General features: G+C 44.6%; 1 protein-coding gene across 1 annotated transcript; it reads left to right on the plus strand.

Moving 5' to 3' along the window:
• Positions 1-8,516: 8,516 nt before the first annotated feature.
• GPR15 (G protein-coupled receptor 15) lies at positions 8,517-9,638 on the plus strand. Its single transcript, XM_009982160.2, has one exon. The coding sequence runs from the start codon at positions 8,517-8,519 to the stop codon at positions 9,621-9,623; it is 1,107 nt and encodes a 368-aa protein (XP_009980462.1). The 3' UTR covers positions 9,624-9,638.
• Positions 9,639-10,790: the final 1,152 nt, after the last annotated feature.

The raw sequence follows: 10,790 nt of genomic DNA on the forward strand, positions 1-10,790 counted from the left end.
GCAGCGCAGCACCCACCGCCCATCGCCGCCTCGCACCCCCCGGCCCGGCCCGGCCCCGCCGCTTCCGCCCGCGGGGCCCCGCCCCGCTCCGCCGCGCCAGGCGCTCGGGGGATGTAGTCCTGCCGCCCCGTTCCGGAACGGCTGCCGCCGGCTGGCCGAGCGGCATCGTGGGAGCGGTAGTTCCCTCCGCGATGCCGCCCGGCAGCGGCCGTCTCCCGCCGCCTCCGGGCCGCCCCACGCTCACCCCTCGGCGCCCACCGGCCTGCCCGGTGCCCGCCGCCCGGCAGCCCACCTCGCACCGCCCCGCTCCAGCCCGACGGGCAGCACTGATTGATGCCGACATGGCACATCTGGGACACGCGGGTGCTGGGGGGTCGGGAGCCCTGGTCCCAACGTGCTGTACCTGCTGTAACCACGAGTTTTTACAGAAACACAAAAAACCCACTCCGCAAAGTCTTGTTTCTGCCATTGCAGTTATTTGGTCTCTCCCTGCAGCCGTAAGGCTCGCATTCCTTTCTTTTTCGCTTGATGGCTTGTAAAAACGGCGACACGATATCCTGGCTGAATGACTTGGCACAACACCAAGTAACGGAAAAAAAAAAAAAAAGATTTAGTAAAAATCAGCAACACTGGTTCCATGCCCCAAATTGGACATACCCCCCCTCCGGGTACACATACCCACACAAATTACAAGGGGACTCTTAAAAGTGGTTAACAACTCCTGTGGCTGAGAGACCACCACATCCAGTTCTGATTTTACCAACCTCCAAACCAGCAAACAAATACTCAGAAAAAACAGAATCAGGTCCGAGGTTTTCACATCTCTGCGGAGTTCTGGGGAATGATCCCAAACAACTCCTCTCTCAGAACAGCCAGGAAGCATTTTTGTGGCGAGGTAAGAAGCTAGGATGGCAAAGGTGAAAGCAGGGATATAAGAAACTTGTCTGACTTGGTGCACCAAAATACAATTTTATTTAAAAAATAATTAGAAATTCTATTTAATTAAGAAACCTCTGCCTATGCACCCCACCTTTCCCCATCATCTCACCAACACCTCATAACATAACTGTCTGCAAGGACATGATGATGAGGCCCAGTCAACATGGATTTATGAAGGGCAGGTCTTGTTTGACCAACCTGATCTCCTTCTATGATAAAACGACCCGTTTAGTGGATGAGGGAAGAACTGTGGATGTTGTTTATCTCGATTTTAGCAAAGCCTTTGACACTGTTTCCCATAACATTCTTCTGCAGAAGCTGGCTGCCTATGGCTTGGACGGGTGTACGCTTCGCTGGATCGAAAATTGTCTGGACGGCCGGGCCCAGAGAGTGGTGGTGAATGGAGTTAAATCCAGCTGGTGGCCAGTCACCAGTGGTGTTCTGCAGGGCTCAGTATTGGGGCCTGTTCTCTTTAACATCCTTATCAATGATCTGGATGAGGGGATCGAGTGCACCCTCAGCAAGTTTGCAGATGACACTAAATTGGGAGGTAGTGTTGATCTGCCTGAGGGTTGGGAGGCTCTACAGAGGGACCTGGACAGACTGGATCGATGGGCCAAGGCTAACTGTATGAAATTCAACAAGACCAAGTGCCGGGTCCTGCACTTGGGCCACAACAACCCCCTGCAGCGTTACAGGCTTGGGGGAGTGTGGCTGGAAAGCTGCACAGCAGAGAAGGATCTGGGGGTGCTGGTCGACAGCCGATTGAACATGAGCCCAGCAGTGTGCCCAAGCAGCCAAGAAAGCCAACGGAATCCTGGCATGTATCAGAAACAGTGTGGCCAGCAGGAGCAGGGAAGTGATTGTCCCCCTGTACTCAGCACTGGTGAGGCCACACCTGGAGTACTGTGTCCAGTTTTGGGCCCCTCACTTCAAGAAGGACGTTGAGGTGCTGGACCGGGTTCAGAGAAGAGCAACAAAACTAGTGAAGGGTTTAGAGAACTTGTCCTATAAGGAGCAGCTGAGGGAGCTGGGACTGTTTAGTCTGGAGAAGTGGAGGCTCAGGGGGGACCTTCTCGCTCTCTACAATTACCTGAAAGGAAGTTGTAGGGAGATGGGGGGCGGTCTCTTCTCCCACATTATGAATGACAGGACGAGAGGGAATGGCCTCAAGTTATGCCAGGGAAATTTAGGTCAGATATCAGGAAGAATTTCTTTACAGAGAGGGTTGTGAAGTATTGGAACAGGCTGCCCAGGGAGGTGGTGGAGTCCTCATCCCTGGAGGTGTTTAAAAACCGTGTGGATTTGGTGTTGAGCAACATGTTTTAGGGACCCTGACAGTGCAGGGTGAATGGCTGGACTCGATGATCTTGAAGGTCTCTTCCAACCAGACGATTCTATGATTCTATGACATATTTTGGGATATAACAGGGATTTATGCTAGACTCATTATTTGACATCTTTATCCATGGCCTGGAAGAAAGCAGAGTATCGCTGATAAACTTCACAGATGACACAAGGCCTGAGGGAAGGGTAAACAAAGACATGGAGAGGGCACTGGTACAGGGTGACCTGATAATTTGGCAGCCAGGGGCAAGCAAACATGCATTTCAATAAGGTCATCGATGAGCTCATTCATTTAAGAGCAAAGAGTGGAGGCTACACTTACCTGACATAAGACTTTATTCTGAGCAGCACAAAATGAAAAGGCCAAATGAGTCACAGTGGATTACCAACTGCCAAGATGGTGCTGTGGCCAAAAAAACAACTTTCCTGCAACCTAAGACTGCAGGAGAAACAGAGAAATCACAAGGAAGGAAGAAGTTATATCGTATCTAAAGTTGCTGCTGACTGCTGAAAATAGCATGTCCAGTTTTGACATGTTGATAAAGGAGAGGGAAACCTGAAAAGGGCCATGAAAATCCCTGAGCGATTAGAAAACCTCTCTCAGTGAAATACATCACGGAAGGTCAGTCAATTTAACTTAGTGAAGAGAGAGCTAAGGAGCTGCAAGACCGTAAAATATATGTAATGGCAATAGGAGACAAAAAAATCATTAATAGTTTTTCCAGTATACCTGGCTAATTATCAGAAGTTGAAGCTAGAAAACGTTAAAAAAAACACCAAAACCAAAACCAAAACCAAACCCCTCTGTATTCTAAGCCATGGGATAAGGAGAATTGGAACCGTTTACAGTAATCATATTGAACTACCTAACACTGGCAAGTCTATAAGTTTTTCTCCTAAAAGATCTAATCTCTTAAAAATCAGAATCAATTCTGGAAAATTTTGCAGCCATTGCTACTTCCATGACTAAATTAGACTACAGTGGCCTCCTCTTCTTCATAATCTGCCCTGATCAATATGACAGGTGTGAAGCAAAAACAGCCAGAGAGGAGATGTGTTTTCCTTTTATTTACTTAATTTCAAATACTCTCTACAGATTTCACCTGGATTTTTTTCTTTTTCTGGAAAAATACCCCTCCATATATATATAACAAGAGTAACCCAATAAAAACATTACAAGCGAACACAGAGTGTCATTCCCGGGCAACACCTATCTTTTTTTGTTTTCTCCTCTTTTCACTCCTCCTCAGTGTGCCTTACCAGAACCACTGGGTGATCAGTCTAGCTACAGAACAGGATCGTTTGAGAAGGTTTTCAAAGTAAAAGTTTGGTTTAGAAACTGTCGCAGTTTGCATGTGAAAGCACGAAAGGAATAATGCTGGTGGATACAGCTTAAAAGCTGTTCCTGCTTTTTACCAAAAGTGAAGTTTCTTAGATGGCAGACCTGGATCAAGTGCAAGATTAGTTAGTACCTCTAACAGAAGTTTTCAGGCACCGACAGAGAGTTTAACAGCAGTGCTGCAAACAAAAAAACAAGCAAACCAACACTTCATATGTTGCAAAAGAAAACCTTCATAGAAAATTTGTGTCATTTTAGCTCTCGCAGTCTAAGGAAATATGTAAACATTTGTAGGAGATGGTGCTATCTGTATTAAATTGTATTAAAGTTGAAAGAGGATGAGAAATAAAAAAACCTTTTCCATATAGCACACTCACTTCATGAGCTATTGATTCAGCCCTGGAAAAGGTGCTCAAAAGTCTGCATGTTTCTTCCAATATTACTAGCTAATTTGCTACAAGATACTGCCTCTCCCAACAAATATTATCTCTGTAATAACAAAAAGGGCAGTTTTATTTTTTGTGTTTTAGGCACCATCTACAAGCATTTCACATAGCTAGAATACAGCAGAAAATCCCATGGATTCCCTTCAGATCTCTTTATACAGTCTCGCCGATTTTATTTCTGCCTCCTATGTTTTTCTACGTGTGGCACAGAACACAGCAGGCTAAGAAAACCCTACCGCAATTATAATTTTCACAGAGACAAGACCTTCTAGATGTGCTCCTTCCAAATGTGATGAGTAGCACAGGTCTTAATGATACCCACTTGTCCACTACATCAGTGGTATCCAAACCCTTTTATCATACACCCCATCAAAAAAATGTTTTCAGCATGCACCCCCTATGACATGTATTTTTTAAGAATCATATGCAGGTACTACTATATTAATATATTATGTATATTATAAAACATACACAAAAATATAAATTAAAAAGGGATGAGATAATATTTGTTTTATTACATGTACAAAAAAAATTTTCTTCCCACACCTCACTTTGGAGATCACTGCTCTCGGTATGAAACTATTTCAACGTACTCCGATGCACTGTCTCAGTGCCCACAATTTCACCTGAATCAGTTCTACCCTCTCCCCTCTTTGTGCAGAGGTGAAACTTCTGTTGGTTACCATTCATCTGGTTACCTCCGAGCCCGCCTTCGCCTAGGTTAAAGTATAGTGGGGCAGTTTCAGCCAATTTGGTGGGGTTCTTTTGGTTGTTGTTTTTTTTTTTTTTAATTAGATCTGCAAATCTCTATTCCTTACAGAAAGTTTTTGAAGCACAATCATTTAGAAACCACTACACTTTCTTTTACAGCCAAATGAACCTCTGTTCCTTTTCAGCATTTATCATCATTAATAATTCACAGGTACGTAGCTTATTGTATCTAGATGCCTGTGCTTATATAAAAGCACATGTGCAAGTTGGAATAAACCTACATTTAAAGTATCAGTAAAATAGAGAATGTAAAAAACATTGAGAAAACAAACCGCACACCTTGCTACCAGAAAAGCTGCGATTGCAGAAACATGTAAGGGGAGTGTGTGTGTGTAACAAACTACTTCAACAACCCTGCTTACTTCCTGTGCAGGTTGTTCTGCTGCACATCTCTTTTACTGGTTTTGCCATAAAATGAGAAGGCTACCATAATATCACGAGCATCACAGAACCGTGAACAAAGACATGAAATCTTCTCCCTTGCCAGCGTTAGAAATACCTCAGTATTTCCTGCGAGGAAGATGTGAGGAATGGTACAAACACTGACACGACAAACTTCACAGGCACGTTTGAGGCAGGCAGGACCATCAGAGAGAGACACACTCTAAAGTCGAACCAGCCAAACGCACAGCCACGATTACAGTCATGAGCGTGTGGCTACAAAAGCTTTGGGTTCACTCTCAGGTTCATAACTACTCAGCACTCCACGGCTGCATTTTTTCAGACTGTCTCAGCAGAGCTCCATCAAGGGCTGGACAAGATGGGTACCCCAAATGGAAGAACGTACACCCAAGCCAAGCCAGGAGCTCTGCTTCAGCAGAAAATTTTGTTTGGGAAGAGGGTTTGCATGTGTCTGGTGGGGTCTAGGAAGATGAAAGTGGTGGGGAAATCTAGGAGGGGGGTGAGGAGAGGGCAGAGGCTGTCTTCCCGGTGACAACACATCTCACCACATCTTTTGGATCGTAGCACATCACGTGCTGAGCTTCCTGGAGTAGCTATGCAGAAGTGTTATGAGGGGAATTTCTGTGTGGTGAGCATTTTTGAGAGCTTGGCTCTACCTCAGGGAAATGAGCTCTGGGAAGAGTCAGACCCTACATCACACCTTAAGTGAAACAGTACCACATAAAAAACCCACGAGAGTTACAGACTACCTACAAATACGCCTGCTGCTGCTTCACTCGGAGAATTACAAATCGCTTCATTATTCATGACAATGCTATGTACTATCTTTGCAAATCTTCTGTCCAGATAAGGAAGTGTCACATCTGTCATACGGCAACACACAGCGACATTCCCAAGCCTGTTCAGAGCATTCAAGAAATACAGAGCATACGCAAGAGAAAAGAGTGGATCCCTGTTGGAAAAGGTTTACTATCTGATTTTTTACTTTAGTAGGTAAGGCTGTTAAACTACAGGGAGACAACAAAGCGAAGAACGGCAAACACAAGAATACACATGCTTATCTTTATGGTTCCACTAAGCTTTTTAAAAAGTTACTCACTTTTCTATCTGCTCCAGGATGGGAAAAGGGAGAAAATGAATTTCAAGGAGCATGTGGTGGTGTGAGATGGAGGAAGAGAAGTTTGTGCCTGATTTTTAGAGCTTGCAACTGCATGTGAGCTGTTAGGATCTAAGTGCAGAGTAAAATAACACATAAGTCCATCTTTGCAAAAGAGGCAGAACTCTTATACTGCAGATAGTAAGGTTGAGCTGATGGAAAGAGAATGCCTCTATTTCCCAGTGCTTTTTGGAAGAAAAAAACTGAAACACATTCCTTGAAGCAGAAATAAGCAAAGATGACACCAAACTCACCTCTGCACTGAATCTATCAAAAATAATTTCTGTGAACTGTAAGGTACTTGGGCATTTTTACACGACACTTAACTGAAAAGTACATATATCTTTTGTAATCTTCAGACAGCCAGAAGATGATTTTTCGCCTATGCTTTCTTACAGATTCACACTTAATGTCTGTGGTATACAAACCGGTAATCAAAACCAGGGTTTTTTTATACACCTTGATCTTTTTTTCAGAGTTGGTGATGGCTGAATTACACATATCGAGATAACTAAATCCCTACAGATTCCATGAAAAATAGCCAGCTGGAGTCCGCTAGTGCCCTACTGATAGGAAGGTAGTGGTACATAACTAACTTCTTACTAGTCATCAGCATTACCTACACAAGAGGGAGTCCCCACCTAAATATCCCATGATCCAGCAGTCAGTCATTTCACAGCAGGTGGCTGCTTTTCCAGGCACCTGGAAGTCTACCAGGTACCTGCCACACAGGAGCACATAACCTGAGCACTGGCAGAGTGAATCTGAGGGCATCCAGACTGCACTTGATGGGATAAATTTGCTGCCTAAGCGATTTGGCATTGCTCTTTGCCCATGGAGACACAACATGGAGGCAATCTATCTGCCCAGGGCTCAAGCACACTCTGAGAAGCAATTTCCGTAAAGCTTTGAGAATCCTGAAGGCACACCTGATCTGTGAACGTGCAGGTGGGAGAGAGAGGACGGAGAAGATGAAATTATCTGCATAAGAGGAAGGATTATGAAGGCCAGTGATAGAAGTTTCAAATTAGTATGCACTGCACAAAGCTGTAATAAATTCAGTAGTTTAAGAAGTGAGAATTTTCGTTCGATTTGTGCGACGTTGCAAGGGCTGTCTGTAAGGTAAGCCACAGCTGAAGCAGTACTGATACTGCAAATGAAAGATGCAGGAAATCAGAGGTCTTTGAGAGAAGCAAGCACTGTACATAACCAGCTCAAGAGCCATGTGGGCTGCGCATTCAGAAGGAGAAGGAACAAAGCACGGCTCTGGAGATCAGGACTGCGGCTGACAAAGAAGACTGTGCAGGGATGGGAACATCAAGTCAAGTCTCAAATTGCAGAAGAATACATGACACACCAGAAAACTGTCTTCTAAGTTTCTAATACATTCATAAAGTTGGGTGTGGGGAGTCCAGGGCTTGGGGAACTGGAGAGGCTGCAGGGCAAGACAGGGGCACTGGCAGAGCAGTGGAGAGCCTGGGGCTGGTAGAAACCAACTAATTACGGGCCAGAATGGAGATAGTAGTTTTAAGGGGTTTTCCCTAAATATGTTTCTATGAGAGAATTACTCTTGACAGAAAACAACAATCATAAAAGGTCAAAGAAAGTAAAAATCTCCAAGTCTCAGAAAAGATGAACTTGCCCTGAAAAGCAATTTATACAAAATGTTTTGAGTACAGATAAAGAATGTAGCACCTGAATTCACTGTTCTCTGACTTCTTGTGAGCTGGTACAATCTTGAATCTCTGTAAACTAGCAATATCCTGTCCTAAAAAGTAAAAAGTTCAGAATCTTGAAAACTACCTTCCCTCCCCCCCAAATAAGAGCAAAACCTGGTGTGCTTATACAGGCAAATGCAAAAAGAAGATAAAATCAGTAAAACTAAACCTGATTTTAAAAAAAGAAGCAAGTGTTTATTCTGAAGACAAGGTTTTGACTAATCAGAGACTCTTGTTGCTTGTTCGCTGCCCACGTGATTGGCTAAAAGCATGTAGATTACCCCCCTAAAACCACTTTTTTCCTCCCCCTACTCCTCCCCCCTCACTTGCTAACATGTTTTTAAAGACGACCTTGAAAGGGAGGGTAGGGGTAGCTCAGAGACTTCCTCAGAGCAAGGATGAGGACAGCTTGGCCAGAAATGGAACTCACCCAGCTTTCGCCCGTAACGACAGTCACGTTTAACTATGACTACTACTATGATGACAACTGCCAGTATCAGCATCTGCAACACATGTCTACTTTCCTCCCTATCCTGTACACTGCTGTGTTCCTGGTGGGCATCGTCGGCAACTCCATCCTGATAGTAGCCTTGGTCTTCAAGCGACGGGTCCAGAGGCTGATCGACATCTTCATCATCAACCTCGCTGCATCTGACTTCGTCTTCCTCATCACGCTGCCGTTCTGGGTGGACAAGGAGGCGTCGGACGGGAGCTGGAGGGTAGGATCTTTCCTCTGTAAAGCTAGTTCCTACGTCATCTCAGTCAACATGTACTGCAGCATCCTCCTCCTCACTTGCATGAGTGCCGACCGGTACCTTGCTATCATGCATCCTTCTATTGCTAGACGGGTCAGAACAAGGTCCTACTCCAGTGGACTCTGTATCTGTGTCTGGCTATTATCCTGCTGCTTAGGGATGCCAACCCTTTTGTCCAGAGAACTGAAGAAGCAATATGGAAAGACTTACTGCACAGACAAAGCTGTGACAGAAGCCAAACAGATCATGTCACTGATGCTTTTAATCCTGGCCTTCTTCTTCCCACTGTTGAGTATCTTAACCTTTTACTGCTCCATCACCAGGAGACTCTGTGTGCATTATCAGAGAGCTGGGAAACATGATAAGAAACTGAGAAAATCCATCAAGATCGTCTTTATTGTAGTGGCAGCTTTTGTTATCTCCTGGGTTCCCTTCAATCTTTTCAAGCTTATGGCCATCCTTTTGGGACTCTTGAAGCAGCCCGACTGTCTTCCCAACACGGTGGCCCAGGTGGGCATGAAGGTGAGCAGCCCTTTGGCTTTTGCCAATAGCTGTGCCAACCCTTTCATTTACTATTGCTTTGACAACTACATCCGCAGAGCCATGCTCCGGTGCCTGTGCCCACGGGTGAAAATCAGCAGCAGTGGCAGCAACTCTGATACTACGGACACTCGCCTGAGCCACTCCTTATCCAATTTTGTTGTTGGGGAGTATGCTGCTAGGAAGAGGAAGCGCTCTGTGTCCCTCTGACTGGGAGCCAGGACTGCGGAGGAAGGAACTTCTCTCTCCAAAGATGGCAGGAAAACAATAAAGCGAGAGAAACCAAAAAAAAGTAACGAGCGGTGGGAGGAATGCTGCCTCCCTTTGAACGCAGATAGATGGAATAGGAAACCTTAATGACAGAATTACGGTTCGAAGTGATCGCTGTGTCACTGCACAGTGTAAATCTGAAACCATTCTACGGAGAAACATCCACAAACGCTTACACTGGGACTCGAGTACAACTGCTACAAACGTCAGAAAAGAATCACGATTCAGTCAAAGCCGCTGCGAGGCAAGCTTTGAACTTTAATGTACACAGGTTTGTATTCCGTGCAGAGCAAGAAAAACAACACAACAAAAGTGTTATCTTCTCCTTGGTTCCTAGCTTCACCACAAACGTGTCGCAGTGTCCACAGACCAACCTGGGCAATTCTGGGGGTTTTTGGAGGTTTTCTGAATTTAGAAATCCAAAGTTTCAATGAATTTGTGTGTTACCAGTTCTCATAACTTGAGTCTTGTACATTTTTCTTTACATCTTAGCTTCTTATTTTGGCATTAAATCTCAGTTTAATCACAATAATTAAAGTCTCTAGCCCCTGTGTTTTCAGAAAAAAGGTAACTTGAAGGCAGAAAAACCAGAACACAAGCAAAAGAAATCCTGCATTTAACCTTTTTCTTAAAGGAAAAAAACAACGAAAAACCACTCGTGCTATTTAAGACTTTTCCGGGGATTTGACACAATTTCTGACTGCTTGGGTTGTCATATAATGGCCCAACATTGTGTGCCATTCAAAGTCCAGGTCTGCTTTGTTTAGTTGCAACCGGTATGCAGTAGGCCTATTTTCTCCCACTGGAGTCAAAGTCAAATGCAAATGTGCCTGAAAAGTATAATTAGCCAGAGCTTCACAAACATTTGTGAGGATGTTTGTGAGAAACACGGAGAATCACAGAGAATGCTGAGAAAACCTGGGTGCAGGGATGCTGCCAGAAAAGGAATTCAAAAGGAGCAATGTTTTAGTTCATTTACAGAGTCGAACTCTGTAAATAAAATAGCTCTACAAAGTTGGCTCATTCCTATCCAGGAATCTTTAGGAAATGCAGAGGTCTTGCATTTAATATGGTGTGGGGAAGATAATCACTTGCCCAACTGGTCTC

This window comes from Tauraco erythrolophus, chromosome 1, assembly GCF_009769465.1.
Source record: "Tauraco erythrolophus isolate bTauEry1 chromosome 1, bTauEry1.pri, whole genome shotgun sequence".
NCBI classification, from domain to species: Eukaryota; Metazoa; Chordata; class Aves; order Musophagiformes; family Musophagidae; genus Tauraco; species Tauraco erythrolophus.

What these genes read in the sequence shown, in the direction of transcription:
- GPR15 (XM_009982160.2), top strand. Translation starts at nt 8,517, where the DNA reads ATGAGGACAGCTTGGCCAGAAATGGAACTCACCCAGCTTTCGCCCGTA.